Below are 15,816 nucleotides of genomic sequence, written 5' to 3' on the forward strand. Positions count from 1 at the left end.
CACAGCGGTGACCAGCTGTCAGCACTCTGAAGGATCCAGCTGTGGAGCTTGGGATTTATGCAAAAAACTCTAATTCCTGTCTCTGGAATAACACCTTCCGTGATTGTTGAGCACATGCTTAAAAAGGACAGCATGATTTGAATAGAATATGTAAACCTTCTGTCTGCTCAAACAGATTCAACATGGACGCCCGGTAGTCAGCACACTCTTTGTATTCAGGCGAGGGCCAGACTAATTAAGGACGAATGTCTGACATTAATCTACCTGAAGGTTTACACTGGAATAATGTATGGGGGGAAATCATTTCCAAATATTGAATAAATGAGAGAAACTGTTCATGTCTGTGACCTGATGTCTGTGTGTGTTCGTGCATGCCTGTGCAGCTTTGTGTATTGACCATGTCCACGGTTTACCATCTGCAGGGACCAGAGCTGATAAACATGTGTAAAAAGGCTGTAAAACACTGCTCATCACCCAACCATAACAAAACAGAGAGAGAGAGAAAGAGAGAGAGAGAGATGGGGGGAGGAAGGAAGAGAGACAGAAAGAAAGCAAGGGACCCAGAGACAGGAGGAGAGATAGCGAGGAAAGAGGAGGATAGTAGATTGGTGAGGTCTATTAGAATGTACTTCACTGCATTATGGGGCTACCCATGCAAGGTATAGGATTTCACTCAACAGGCTCCACATGTAAGTGATCATTTACGACATGTTCTGTTCCTACTCTCTGTGTGATATATCTCCTTCTGTTCTCTCGTTTGTTGTGGCACGTTAAACAAGACTGTCTCTACGCGTGTAATCGATACTTCTGGTGATTTATCAGTCTTTGCTCTTCCACCCTCTGGAACAAGGAGTCTAAGACACAACATCACCTATTCTGTTGACGTGGTACATAAAGGGGTTGGTCAATGAGTGCGGAGGAGTCAGATGGCTGAGCGATGAGGGAGTCGGGCTAGTAATCAGAAGGTTACCGGATCGATTCCCCACCAAAATGACATTGTGTCCTTGGGCAAGGCACTTCACCTTACTTGCCTCGAGGGGAATGTCCCTGTACTTACTGTAAGTCGCTCTGGATAAGAGCGTCTGCTAAATGACTAAATGTAATGTGAATGTAAATTTCTTATGTAAATAATTGGTGGTAGTGTGTCAGGCAGGCAGCCCTATGCTCACTCACTGCAGTCTCAGAGGGGATAGAAGGAGCCAAGAGCTCATCAACAAGCAAGATGGAGAACAGAAGATGGATGGTGGAGAGGAAGGAGAGGGATGAAGCAGGTCAATGAAAACCATGTTTACCACGCATCATGGATGCACTACGATAGCGGTGGCGAAAACCTGCTATCTATAACTGTCTTAAAATGATTGTATTCGCCGTGAAATATATTGTTGTTGCTTGTTTTTTCCACAGGTACACTCTTACACTTTTGAGGTTCTTACTGTTTAATTGTAATTTGTCTAACTATATGCTCTTATTGTTCTTCCCTCACTGACTTATTTGGTTTTCACAATGTTGGCTTCATGTTTGGCTACCCACAATGTTTGGGGCTATCTCGTTGTTATGATCAGTGACCTATGCACTTTTGTAAAACTCTCTTGGAAGTCGCTTTGGATAAAAGCGTCTACTAAATGCATAAATGTAATGTATCAATTTTGGGGGGGACAATTATATGACATTTTCTCAAGAGCAATTCCTGAGGGGGACACCAAAATTACTGCTGTACCACATAGCCTACATTGTAATATGTAAAATGTATATTATTAATATTATTGAAATGTCCTTATGTTTACAGTGATTTATTGGGGGTTGTGTGTCCCCTGTCCCCCCCAGGATTTCCGCCTATGTACAATAGAAATACAGAAAATCCTATCGGCAGGCAAGAAAAAAAGATTCCAACTAGGGCTACTCACCATGACGATGCCACCTGACTGCTCCGCTGTGCACATGCTCATGATGGGTGCCATGCCGATGGTGGTGCCCTGGAAGTAGACACCGCTGTGGAGGTCAACAACACAGTTGAGTTCAACAACAAATATGTGACACACTCTAGTCAAAAGGGGCCCTTGTCATTTCTCAGTTTTACAGATTGTGAAAGTGCAGACTTTAAGCTTTCAAATAATGTGTCATCCATTGAAATCAGAAAATAGTTAAAAAAGATTCACCGATCTAAACGTTGGTAAACCTGGAATGCTCGAGCAGAGAAATCACCCTTGAAAGATTCTAAACCTTTTCACGCCTTCAGACAGGGTGTGATTGTTTTTGTGTTAATCATTAGAAGCGCTGAGCGCCGTCGTTTCACCGCAGTAAAGACAAAAACGTGATATCTTCTCGATCAAATTCCAGGATCCTGTTTTCTTGACTTACCATAAATATGTGTGTTTTATCGCCCAGCATGTTTTTGTTCTTTCAAAATCACACCTGGAAAAGCTAGTTTAAAGCTAATTTCCTCCTGTTTCTGTTCAATTGCGGCCGGCGGCGCATTCAGCCATTTGAGCCAATTCAGAAAACATCAGACGGTTATAACCTAAATACAATTATATGTATAGCCTATGCAAAATTATGACAACAACATTTAATTTTATGAAGTGCATTTGTTTCAGCCATTTGTGTGTAGACAGGTAAGTACACGTTATGACACTAGCAGTAACAATTGTAATGCTAAAATGAAGTAGCCTATGTTTTTTTAAGTGGGTACGCATAACTAGGGCTGAAACAAAAATAATTAGGACAAATATTTATGTTGTCGACTAGTCAATCTCGTTTGAGCTCATACAACCTATTTCAAGGGCTTAACGTTACGCGATTTGATCAGTGCGGCGCTGTACTGTCAGTGTGTGTTTAACGCTACCCTCCCTTATGCAATCCAATAGAAGACGAGACAGAATGGTGCTTACGAGAATATCGGAGTGCGAACAAAGCCGAACTAGTAGGGCTTGGCCAGAGCCCGTCTACGGAGAGCCTGTCGACTCCCTATTAAAGATCCTGTAAAGGATCTTTAATAGTAAATTCCATGATTTGCTTCTCAGTAGCCTACATTATATACGTTTTTACGTAAATTACTTCCACTAAGCATGTGCAAAGCACGAAAACTTTGTCGCACTGAAATGTGGAGTTACACCATTGAACAGTTTCTCTTCCGTTTTCAGCTCAGGTTTTGTATTGACCAATTATATTGTCTGTAAACATTTGGGATGCGCGCGCAGCATGGTGGCAGAAAACCGGGAAGATAGCCTTTATAACGGATAGAGAATTATACAGATTATACAAATAGTTAGATTTAAAAAGACTAAAAAGGTCGAGGAGGACAGCCTTTAAGAGAGAAAGCGATTCCCCATTGATCTGTCACATCAGAGTTTTGATTTGGGTCACAAAAGTCTTGACATTTGAATGAGAATGTCGCCCAGTAGACCGCATAGTCGGGCGGCTGCCATGTCTTCACCTCATGTCACGAAGTTCATAATTTTACAGTCAATTCTACAACTAAAAAGTCGAGCAGGGCAGCTTTCAAGAGATATGGGAATTCTGCTTTTAGCCAGCTGGTCCGATTATTTTTGAGATTTGTGTAAAACTGGCAATCTGAGTGAGACTGCGTCCCAGGCATTATACCGTTTTGACGTTAGAGTCAGACTCAGGTCGCTCACTGGCACAATGTTGTATTTCACTCCATTCTACACCAAAAACGTCAGGGAGGACTGCCTTTTGTAGATACAAGCCTGCTGAAGATAGCCACCATCTCGGATTTCTTTAACCAAGCCTGTTTCATTCATCATTTGCCTGAGAAAGCAACAGGGGCGGCGCCAGAGAATTTTTAAAGATCACATGATATGAAAACTTCACTTTAGGAGGTTATTTAACATTAATATGAGTTCCCCTAGCATGCCTTTGGTCTTCCAATGGCTAAACATTTAGACAGGTGTAAACCTAGCCCTGGTTATTCTTCTCCGCCTTTGAGAAAATGAAAGCTCAAACGCTTGGTTTGAAAATCTCCTCCTTGTGACATCTCAACTTGAGCTAATACAAAGCTGGCCTTGCTGAAATAAAATTCTGGATCAGTACTAACTCTCCTTGGTCCAGCTACAAACCTTGGACAAGTAAGATAACTAACGCTATATCATTTTGTTGCTTTACTGTATATGGTTACCGAGCTTGCTACCCTTAGAATGTGGCTGTAACATTACCTCTGCAGCGAACAGCTGAGTTACTGTCGCTAATGTAAAGGTAGGTAGCATCAATTATGTGTGTGAATACACATGCTGTAACGTGAGTGTTGTACACTTCTTTGTTATTTGGATAACCATTCTGCTGTTGCTATGGCGCGCGCGATATCCGCCTTTACCCTCATAGAAATGACTATGAGTGTACACCTCTGCAAACCAGGGTGATCAGATGAGAATTGGGAAAATTTGAGGCTTACAGCAACGGGGCTACAAGCCATTGCGATACAACGATTGTAAACATTAGGGCATGGTGCCTCTCTCCTCCTCATTAGCATTTAAAGCTACAGACACAGAAAACGGCCCGTCTTGAGGAAAGCTCATTGTGGGACTGCTAGTAGTGTCTGTAATTATGCACCTAGGCTGAATTTCTGGAAAGAAACTTCAGATACAGTATTAGGGGACCACTAAGGCCTATATAAAAGCATCCAAAAACAGCATATCATGTGACCTTTAATGCAGGTGCTGAGGGGGTGCTAGATCATTGACAAGGGGAACTGCGCATTTATATATATTTGTATAATTATATAAATACTATCAGGCCCAGAATGGGACCCATTTTCAGCCCGGGAGTGTAATGGCCAAAACCAGGCCATCCCCTCCAGGATGCCTGACATACGAGCCATATGTTGAACATTCGGGGCTTAACCCGAACCTAGGACCAAGGTTTTTATGTGAGCTGAAATCGGAACTTCACATAGCGCATGAGTGAAATTGTTTTGCATTAATTACAGTGCAAAATCGTTTTTTGAGCTTTATGTAATATAAACATTACGTTGGACTCATATTGTTATATTTACCTGAAATTAAAACCCCATTTTTACCTGAAAGATTCAGGGCTTTTGATAAACCATATGTTTCCCACCCTTACAGGAACCTAGATTTATGAAGTGACAGATCTTTCTTTTTTACCTGGCTTTTTCAGTTCCTCCTGGCATCTTTTTCTCATCCATTTTATTATCTTCGCATCAGCTTAATCTTGCTAACTCCCCCCACAACAATAAATGATGGTTTAGGGTTGTGTCCATGAAAACAACCTGTACACGCACTTGTGTTTGAGAAATTGGTCTATAGGCAGAGCCAAAACCCGACCAATCTACATCACAGCGACCGATCTGCGTCAGATCACAGACGGTTGCATTCTGTTACACACCTGATACGGTGCAAAGACAAAGTAATAAACACATAAAACACTCAGAGACTGCTGGTATGGCTGTTCTGATATCTGCAATTGATTTAGCTAATGTTGCTGTTGTTGCTAAGTTCAATAAATTCGAGGGGGCGGAGCTTCAGCTCCTTCAGGCGACACGGCCCCCCCAGTCTCAAGCAGAGAAGACTGCTGATTTTCTCACAATTTCAAAGCCTAAAGTAACATACTTGTCTGTGTTTTTTTTTCATTCGAATTTGGATGGGTATTCTTCTTTGGTGTGATGAACTTAACCCTTGTTTTATCTTCGGGTCATTATGATCCATCAGTCATTGTGACCCACCGCCCTATTGCGACAACTTTACCGCATACAAAAACAAAGCGAAGCATTTTCTTTTAACCGTCGGGCTGTCTCAGAGCCCCCACATCGCAAAGGTTAGAAGAAAATGTTTTTATTTTGTTTTTGTATTGGGTAAAGTTGTTGCAACGCAACAATGGTTCGTTGTGAACCTTTGGGTCAAGTGACCCGAAGGCACCACAAGGGTTAAAACGTATTTTCAATTCCACTTTACAGGATCTTTAAGCCCCATTGGACCGAATTTGATTGCAGTTCCACCAGAGTTCCACTGGGGGTGACTGCGAGCAAGTGCAAAATGGATGGGAGTCTATGGAGCTCTACGGCAAAATTTGTCTCTTTCGCCTGATTGTCGTTGAGAAAATCTCAGATTTGATTGTAGTTTTTGCATGTTCAACATGGATTATAGGTTGAAAGTTGAATGAACAAGTACTTATGTCCTTTTGATTTCTTACAGGGTGAGTCGTTGTTGCCCATAACGCTAGAATTCTGCTAGTGAATGCTGATTGGTTAGTGAAGGACTGACCACAACCAGAGATCCCACGTGATGGAATCCGAAGCAAAACCAGAATGTCAGAGCATTAGCAACATTAGCAACAACATTAGCAAGCTAAAACTCTTTCAAGCATGTGTATTGACAGGGAGAACCTGTCAGCTGTGTTGTCGATGCCTCAAGAGAAAAAAGGTGACCAGAGCTTGGCAGAGGTTGGCAGTTCTCCCCTATTAGACATTGTCTGGTAGCACATACTATTGGTGGAACTTTCCTTTCATGGGAGCACAACGTGCATGTTGGAGTATTTCAAGCGGAAACATCCCGGCACAAGAGGACACATACAACTAGCCAGGATAGCCATTGCTAGGGACGCCAGTGGATGAAAACGGGCTCGTAGTATGTGACCTCTCGTATTTCACGCATAGGCCTACTAACACTGTAGAAACATGTGCAGGCAGCGGTTAGACAGTAGGATAGTGCACAACCATTTTAATAACACTTGGAAATTCTGACTTCCAAGTAGGAACGCACCTAGGGTTAAATCTTTTTATTAGTGAATTCAAAAAGACAGTAATAGTAATGCAGTAAAGTGATAGATCTAGATTTGTATAGACTAAAGCAATCTAATATAGAATATAAATTGGGCCAGTTTTAATTATCGTAACACTGAGGTATGAGAAAAATGAGAAAACAACGGCCCCTTTTCACGAGAGTGTATCACATATATATATCGTGTATGACCGGTTTGACCAGGAAAATTAAGGACGGCATACATGCAGCACCAATTTCCTGCATTTTTGACACAAACACTTCAGTCTCATAATAGTGGTGAGGTTAAATGCATAGACAACATGGGAGTAATTATAAAAAATTTGATTTTTTTGTAGGCAAAAAAAGTTATCAGATATACCAGTCCAAACAACTTCAAACATTAGCGGTGTAAACCTTGCCCCGGAGCGCCAAATGTGGTAGGACCGCCAAAGCTGGCCTCAAAGCTGGTAGGAAACTCAGGCAGTAGTGTAGGGTATATCGTAGGGTATACCGTGTGTATTGTAGTACAGTGTTACGCTGTCTGTTGTAAGGTACCTGACAAGCTGAGCGTTGTCGTGGGGCCTCTGGGGAAGCAGCTTGACCTTCCTCCAGTCCAGGAACTCATGAAGCGTGGTGAAGGGGTCCTGGCTGACGGGACACTTGTCTGAGTCGCTCCATACCTCCAGGCCTACTAGCGCCACGCGGATGTTTAAGGCTCGGTAGAACTGAGGTGAAGAATAATGTTTTGGTGGACATTACTCTAAACTCACAAGTTCCAAGTCATGTACTCATGTACTCCAATTTTGCTGGATGGACGAAAGCAATGGATAATAAACCATATTTCATGGGAGAGCGGTGTGTATGTGTGTTAGTATGGGTGTTTGTGTGTGCGCATGTGTGTGTGTTTGTGTGGGGGGGAAGGGTTATCGATCTGGTCGGTACCTTGTCAACATAGTTAGCAATCTCAGCTAGGCGTTGTTTGACCTTTTCCACATCCTTGCCTTGTTTCTGGAACTGGAACACCACAGTAAAGTAGAGCATTGTCAATTCTTCAGAACTGTGTAGTTGGGTACACTCTCAATACCTTACATAGCCTTACACTTTCTCAACTCAAACACGTCTTCTCAAATTCTTTATCAAATTAAGCATTTTTATATGTATACTAGTGGACTGGGAAAGATGTATTGTCAAACTGTGAAATGTCTTAACAGAGAAGTCTTTGCTGTGAGGTACTGAATTAAAAACCATACTTTACACAACAGAAGGCTGGGAATGGACCATCTGATGAGTGTCTTTTGGGGTGACAGTGGGTGACCTGTGTCCACCCACTGCCACCCATTCCCATGGGATGTGACAGTAAGGGGCAGATGTCAAGTTGAGGTTGGCCTTGGTTACCACAGATTACTCCTTGCCTACCTCTCGGTTGTCAGCCACAATGATCAGTTCCACGTACTTGGTGGTGCTCTGGGCATGTCGCCTGTGCTGCAGAAGGAATGAGAGAGAGAAGGTGAAAATGTATAAAGTATACCATGAGAAAGGGGCATACCATGAGAAAGAGAAAGAAGGGGGGAAAGAGGGAGAGAAAGGAAGTGAAAGGGAGGGAGAGAGAGAAAAGGAAAAAAGAAAGAGGAGAAAAGAGAGAAATAGGAGGGCAGAGGAAAGGACACAGAGAGGACACACTTTACAGCCCTCTAAAAAGGGCGGTCTATATATAGCAGATACTGCACTCGATAGGGCTTTACACCTGAACGACACAGCCCACACATGAGGGAACCAACACTGAGCTGCTGCCAAACAATCAGCATGGATTCCTGTCTGACACAATGAATAAGATGAACCAAGGTCACATGGACCCATGATAACGTTCCCTTGGTTGGCCTTATTAAGTCATAAATCAGAAGGTTTGGACATCTCAACCAACACACTTTGCAACACCGTTAGACTGCAAAACACCTGGACATATTCTCTTAATCTTACAAAGCCAATGAGCCTTCAGTGTTTGAGACGTATGTCTGTGCCAGACATTGATTTATGTGACTGCTTCACAATGTCTTTAACAGCGTACTTAAATGGCAGGAGATGGGTTAGTGAAACTGTGGAGATTATATTGATTTGAAGTTCAGCCAGAGCCAGAGGAACATGGCTTCCAGCTGTGGAACAGATGCTTCGTGTTGCAAGTGGGAAAAGACTTGTGTGATTTAGCAACACAATCTCAGCATTTGACTCAATCTCAATCTAACCATTGTCACTCGGGCACTCTAGCGCCAGCATGGAGTGGCCCGATCTATAGCTTTCTCTGGCAGCAACAATGTCAGCTTGTCACCTAGCACACACACTACAGCCCCACATAGACACACACACCCTTCATTAGAAATGACAACCGTTAGCTCCTATTTCCAGGCCGCTCCTGTTTCGTTCTTGTTCACCATCACTACGGTTCTGGAGATTACAGAGTCAAGGACTGTCTCTCGATGACAACTTCCATTTAAGAAAATATCACTCCCTTTATATCTTGTATTGCATCAAAAGGTTTTGTCTACAAGGTTGACCATTCTCTCTCCACTGGTGGGTTGTGTGCTATGGCTAATTTCCTTGAGTCCTGACATCTCCCAGATAGCAGGGGCATAGAAGCACGATACTAATTGAATGAAGGGGGGCAATGTCATCAGATAAAAAGCCAACGAGAGACAGAGAAAATAAATCCTTCCCCTGAAGAATAAAACCATATTTTTCAGAGCATCATAAATCATTGGAATAGTCCTCCCTTTTCCCTGCCTCCCTCCTTTATCCCCCCTCTCTTTATCTTTCTCCCACTTTCTTCTTTCCTCCCTCCATCTTCCTTTTTGCCTCTCCCTCTCTCTAACCCTTCCCCACTCCCCTTTGTTGTCTCTCTCTACCCCACAGTCCACCCACCCAACCATTCTCTCTAATTTTCTTCCTTTCACCTTTCCTTAGCTAGTGCTGAATCATTGCAGTACTCATAACACAAATTCCATTTCATATATATCCTTCAGACATCAGTGTGTACTGCGTGTACTGTCAGGAAATGTAACCCAGATAATGCCTTGTGTCTTAACTTCCCAGAACTAAGAATAATTCTGCCCTAAAAGCTATGCTTTTTAACGTAATTATTTTTAAGGTCATATATATATATATTTATATATATTTTACTCCAACTTAACTGGAATATAAAAATAAATTTCCCTTTATGACAAGAGACAAGATGCTAATGGGGATAATATTAATATTAATATTGTGCACTAACAATCCAATTGATATGGTTATATAAAGATTTGCTATACAGTATATGGTTTGAAAGCTCCAGTCAAAAAAACTACTTATGTTTCTACCGTAGTATGCTGAGAAAACATATTTTACAGATCCAGGGATAAAGAACAATATAATCACATCAGTTTTAATATATACCACATCCCAATGCTGTGTAGGTATTTATGTTCTATTATGCTTTACGACGCATTAAATAGAAACCATCATCCTAACACCCTCCCCCATCTCCTCCCCAAGAGAATCGCTCAGTCTCTCTGTGTATTGAACAGATAAATCACAGCGTAGCGCTCCACTTGCACGATCTCTCAATGGTCAGATAGACATCAGCAAAGGCAGTGTTCCCCTGTGCACCTATCTCTCCCTTTTCTCCCCATCATCACTTCCACCTCCCTCCAACGTGAATGCATGCCCAGGGCCCACTCCCTACATATTTATGGTTCCACTCTGTGGGACACTTGGGCAGCAGGGAGAAAAAGAGAGCACGAGAGAGAGGAAAAGAGAAAGAGAAAGAGCTGCCCAAACAAAACCAGATAAAACGTATATATATAAATTAATCTTATTCATCTATTAAAGTTGTCAATAAGTATGTGAATATACAAAATCTGTCCATTTTAAGTACAATTCCAACTGTGTCAATAGTAGGAACAGATAATAAAATGAATTAAGCTATCATTTAATACATTTCAATAAGATTTAAGTATACTGTCTTTCCGCTTGCATTCAGAGGAGAGCAATTTGTTTACATCTAGATGGAAAGGGCTGCTAAAAGGCCCTGGCTAGGTGATAAACGGCATGCAATCTGATCTGGAGTGCAGAGCAGACACTCCACCCACAGCAGAGCCGTTTTCCACTCCCACTCCACACTCTCTTCATCCTTAATGGACTGGGAATAGATAAGACGCCAAAAAAGACACCCCCAATTTTTTTTCCAAAGGCACTACCTTGTTTAAAGGTGGCCCCCACTTACCCATAAGTCTAATAAATCAAGGTAAACGCTTTAACCATACAAAGCTGTTTTTGTGGGTACCTTAAACATGTATTCCTAGAATACAGGTATGCTTATCTTGTGACATGTAGGGTGATAAAGTGGCATTCTGGTATTCAATTCTCCGGGGCTCACCCTGGTGCTGAAGTCCCTGAAGGGAGTATGCCTCAGGTTACGTGCCTCAGGCAAGGTCATGTTGAAACCATGGCCACAGGTGCCGCTGGAGATGTCCAGATGCTCAGCCCTGTAGATCCAGTGGGTTTCACTGGCGGGACCATTCGACGGTTCCAGAACGAAGGATCGGTTCCCTGCTGAGATGAAGCCCCTGGGAAACACACGAACATGACACGTTTTTTTGCACTTGATAGACCTTCAAGACAAAGGAATGTCAATGCATGTATTTAGTTTTAAAGCCGGACTGGACAATGGAGTGTCTAAAATGTTTGAAATACATTTAGTGTCCTCGATTATAAATCAAAGAATATGGTGCTTTGAAACCTGCATATTTTTCGGGGGGAAATACTCATTCAACCCAGGTCTGTTTTCAAAGAATCATCAGGAATTGTGGGTGAAAACAGTACATTTGAAACTACAGCAGTGAATCGGTCTTGTGGTTAGCAGTAGCCCTGGCAGCAGATTAACTCAACAGCATCAGTAGCAGATCAGTGGTTTCCTAATAAATGGCTACCGTTGTTAGCTATGGGGGGAAAAATCTAGTGGTAGACATGTTACCTAATAAGTAGTATCCACTTCTTGATGTTGCCAAAATGATGGGGGCTACTATTTCTCCATGCAAACTTTTCTCACGTTAAAAAGAGGCCACAGTGATTTAAAGTGACATCTTCAGCCATTGAGACAGGCCAACATCTCAGTTTTTAGCAACCTCGCACAACATTCATAACCACATAAACTTACATTAAAACCCCCAAACCTAGACTGCTGCCAACTCAAACCAAGAGCAATTTGTCTTGGCTTGTGCACCAATGGAACACTTCTAGTCAAATGAGCTCCCAGCATCTGTCTAGAGACAGGTTGCAGAAACGAAATAAAAAAATTATAAGAAAAATGCACTGGGCAAAAAAATACACAGACTTAACAATTACCCGTATCACTCCTTGGAGAGTACAGACATATTGGCTGGTTCTCCAGAAAACATTCCTGATGTTGTCCAGCAATATTACCAAGACCATTACTCCTGTTCTGACAACTGTGAGCCCTCCCCAGCCCTGAAACCCCTGACTGGTCCACAGCCTCACTGACTGTTTCTCATCACCCTGTGTAGATATGGTCTTGGCTCATTAACAACAGTGTCATCATTTATCATTAGGCTGTGTTTACATGCCTTCATACCATACTGTATCTTCCAGTGACCATATAGAGTGAGAAACAGGGTTTATGGATAATAACTAAGGAGCATGCCAGATACAGGAGATGCCCTTGCTTTGGGCCAATGTAACTGTTTAATATGTGGGATCACTGATGCGTGGAGCAGAATCATACTAAGGCTGATCTCATAGCTCGGCAGGGCATTGATGACCTTCCCGGATCCACCCAGTAGGCCCTGCGGCTGACCCACTCACCTGAGACCAGCGCACGCACTGAGGCTGACGTCAGAGAGGGCATACCGCTCCACCTCGCCATGGTAATAGCAGTTCACCTGGAAGAAAGCACACACAACTGGCCGTCAGAAACCAGGTCGAGGGTACCGGGGTCAACTTGAAAAACAACCAAACGTTTCAATATTTAGGTTCAGCGGTCTAAGCAGTCTAAGCTGATAGATGTCAAGAAATTGGCAAACTATCCAGCTAGCCAGCTAATGCTGTGTCTGTGCTATGAAGAGCTACAGTTTACCAAGAGGATCACTGGGTTTGACATGTAGTATAATCCAGACCTCCTGGGGTGGGATGAAGGGACTGATGGGTCAAAAGGGAAAGAAGGGTATTTCTGCTGAGTAGGGAGAGTAGGAGGATGGTTGTGGAGGATGGTTGGGTAAATTGTGTTTTCTCATTCAGTCAACCTCACCTACATTATTTCTCCCCTTCAGAATGCACCTGGTTGAAAACTGTATGGAAATGCTTGTAGTCACACACCTATTTTTTCCATGATTGGAAAGCTCATTATGCAAAGTTTATACATGAGGCCCCAGATCTATCTGTTGAATGGAAGGGAGGAAGTGGCTGGTTTAGGGTGGAAACCACTCTGCCAATATTATTGGATGGCTGGCTGCTGGTCGATGAAATCCGCTCACAGGTGGGGTCCGAGACCCCCCCTCCCACACACACACACACGAGTAGCAAAACACAGAAATGTGGGTTTTCCGCTTTGCTCTAAGCTAAATTAAGAAGCTTGGGTCATAAATTAGATTTTGGAGCTAGTCCCCTCCAAGGTGGTTTACCTTGGGTGCCTGCTGATTCAGCAGGTTCAGCGTCTGGACGGATCTCTTTCTGGGGCTGAAGGCAAGCCAGAAGTGGCTAACTTGGTCTTGCATTATACATATAAAGGTTGCTGGTGTAGTTGAAGGTTGGTGTTTCTTACTATTTCCTGTCATGGCTCAGCCTACATTTCCATGACTATTACAGTGAACTGCACTATTTCAGTTTCTCCCTCCCTCCCTCTCATTTGTCCCATCTCCTCGACAGTCCTGTTCCTCCCAGAGACCTACCAGATCTCCAGGTGTGGGAAGACAGGAAAACCCGTTACATGAAATATAGATAGACATCATAGCAGAGCAAAGCAAGGAGGCTGGATATAGCACCCTGCATTAATGCCAACCCTTATGCATCTTTGATGGAACACTGACTGTGATGCATTGGTTTGGGGGATATGAATAGACCGTCTGTTTCTAGGCTTTCTAAAGACAATGATGGCACTGGAATTTGCTGACATTGTTCTAGGGTGAGGCAAATTTCCGCATTACACCGTGCGATTGGAACCAACTCTTTATTGCTCATGACTATAGAAATATTTTTTTTTTTTCAAAGTTTTTCAAATATGTAATTATTTACTAATAATCCCCTAACACCCCCTAAAAATGCAAATGCAGCTAAAGAAATGGAAAAACTCAGCAAAATCTGAGTTTCAAGGTCTATGGTACCTGGCATTGTACTGATTCTGGGTGAGAGAGGATATGTCTAAAGAGTTACAGCACACTGGAGCAGACAGAGCAATAAAGAAGCCAAATGAGAAGGGGGAGGGCTGATGGGCCTCAGACACAGGCTGAGCCTCCTGACTGACTCCCCAAGAACGCCTCATCTCTGACACGAGGCTGAACCCTCTGGGGGGGCCCGGCCTCCTCCCCTACAGACAGCCCAATACATCAACAGTGCGTCCATCCCATTTTGTGAATACCGGTCCAGCTGCAGCCAGACACACCAACAAAGATCAGGAGTTGACTTCACTGTGGGGAGGAGATGGGAAGATGGAGCCACAAAAGGGCGTCCATTTGGTCCCCACACATAACCACAAAGCCAGCCTGACCATCCATATACTCTCCTGTGTTATTAAGCTGGGGCTTCTCAGCTCCCTTCCACACTGGGCCCAGTACAACTCCCTCATTGTGTGAGACCTGTGGAATGGCAGGAATGTGCTGAGCTGGCCAAGCACGGTCAGGGATGGGTCTCCTCAAGTCCCAACACAACTGGTTCTGGACCCCACACTGTGCTCCGGACGGATGATACATCTCACTTCAGTACTGGGCTGGAAGAGATCTACAGTATGTTACAGTAATCCTTTCTGGATAGATACTAACCCTATTCAACCCTTTGTTTTGTGTAACTTCATATGCTTCCCAACTGTCGTTGTGTATACAAACGCCTCACGTAATAGTTGGATGTTAAACCGTAATTAGAAGTACCTTTGTCTAGCTCTTGATTTGAAATTGTGCCATGCACTACAAGATCTGTTTCAAGACCCAAGCTTTTGCGGGGCACCTTGATGTGTCTGCGATTCAACAACTACAGTAGCAGAGACAATAAAAGACAATAAAATAATTGAACTTGAACTTGAGAGAATGGGCCCACTAAACCAACACTTCCAATCTATCAGCAAAGACAATTGTTTTGATGGTTTGACAACGAGTACCCCTGAAATATCAACGCTGCCTTTGTTCCTCACTAAATAGAGAGGAATCTCACATTCAAGTGTCGGAGTTAACCAAAAATACAATAAATGTATAACATATTAAGTCTACTGTCCACCAGAATACAACCAAACAGATCAAAGAGTAAGTGATTCCAGTAGGAATGATTAGAAACTAGGCTAAATACCATACCGGGATCTCGTGGGAGCGGGTGACTGGACTGCCATCATCCTGGTAATGTGTTTCTGTGTAGTCCCGCGCAAAGAGCCCCCTAGAGGTAAAATGGTGAAACAACAGATGTTCAGTTTAAAAGTGACCCTTGAGGCTTAGCTACAGATCATCAATCATCAAGGCTTTTGGTATTCCACCACTGCCAGCCGAGTGAAGGTAGATAAATAGTGCGATCAAAGCAGTGTGACTTGATTTCAAAACTAGCTGTGCCTTAGGAAAGCCTCAATTGAATGAAGCAGCTGTAAGTGATATAAAGCAGGGGTCCTCTCTGGGAGATAATGGATTGGCCCGGAGATGCATTGAGATTCACTTTACAGACACTCGCATGCACACTGCATGTGCTGTCACATGGAGCATGTCACAAGATATATCATTGTTACCTTGAATTGTAATTAAGTGTAATTAACATGAACAAAAAATATGCCATGCAAATATGTCATGCTTGGTCTGTAAATGACATTGGAGTTTTTTCATTACCACTTTGAAAAAGGAAAACAAAC

General features: G+C 43.0%; 1 protein-coding gene across 2 annotated transcripts in view; it reads right to left on the reverse strand.

Annotated features, from left to right (window-relative positions):
• The window catches only part of LOC124475520 (disintegrin and metalloproteinase domain-containing protein 12-like), a 107,471-nt gene that overhangs the window by 32,955 nt on the left and 58,700 nt on the right, over window positions 1–15,816 (reverse strand). For both annotated transcript variants that reach the window (XM_047032208.1, XM_047032210.1), the window contains exons 4-10: window positions 15,278–15,356; window positions 12,588–12,664; window positions 11,143–11,332; window positions 8,151–8,216; window positions 7,677–7,748; window positions 7,290–7,459; window positions 1,905–1,989 (exon numbers count right to left, since the gene is read on the reverse strand). In XM_047032208.1, the coding sequence (XP_046888164.1) occupies window positions 1,905–1,989; window positions 7,290–7,459; window positions 7,677–7,748; window positions 8,151–8,216; window positions 11,143–11,332; window positions 12,588–12,664; window positions 15,278–15,356 (739 nt within the window). The remainder of the gene's footprint in view (window positions 1–1,904; window positions 1,990–7,289; window positions 7,460–7,676; window positions 7,749–8,150; window positions 8,217–11,142; window positions 11,333–12,587; window positions 12,665–15,277; window positions 15,357–15,816) is intronic.

The sequence above is a fragment of the Hypomesus transpacificus genome, chromosome 13 (genome assembly GCF_021917145.1).
Source record: "Hypomesus transpacificus isolate Combined female chromosome 13, fHypTra1, whole genome shotgun sequence".
Lineage (NCBI taxonomy): Eukaryota > Metazoa > Chordata > Actinopteri > Osmeriformes > Osmeridae > Hypomesus > Hypomesus transpacificus.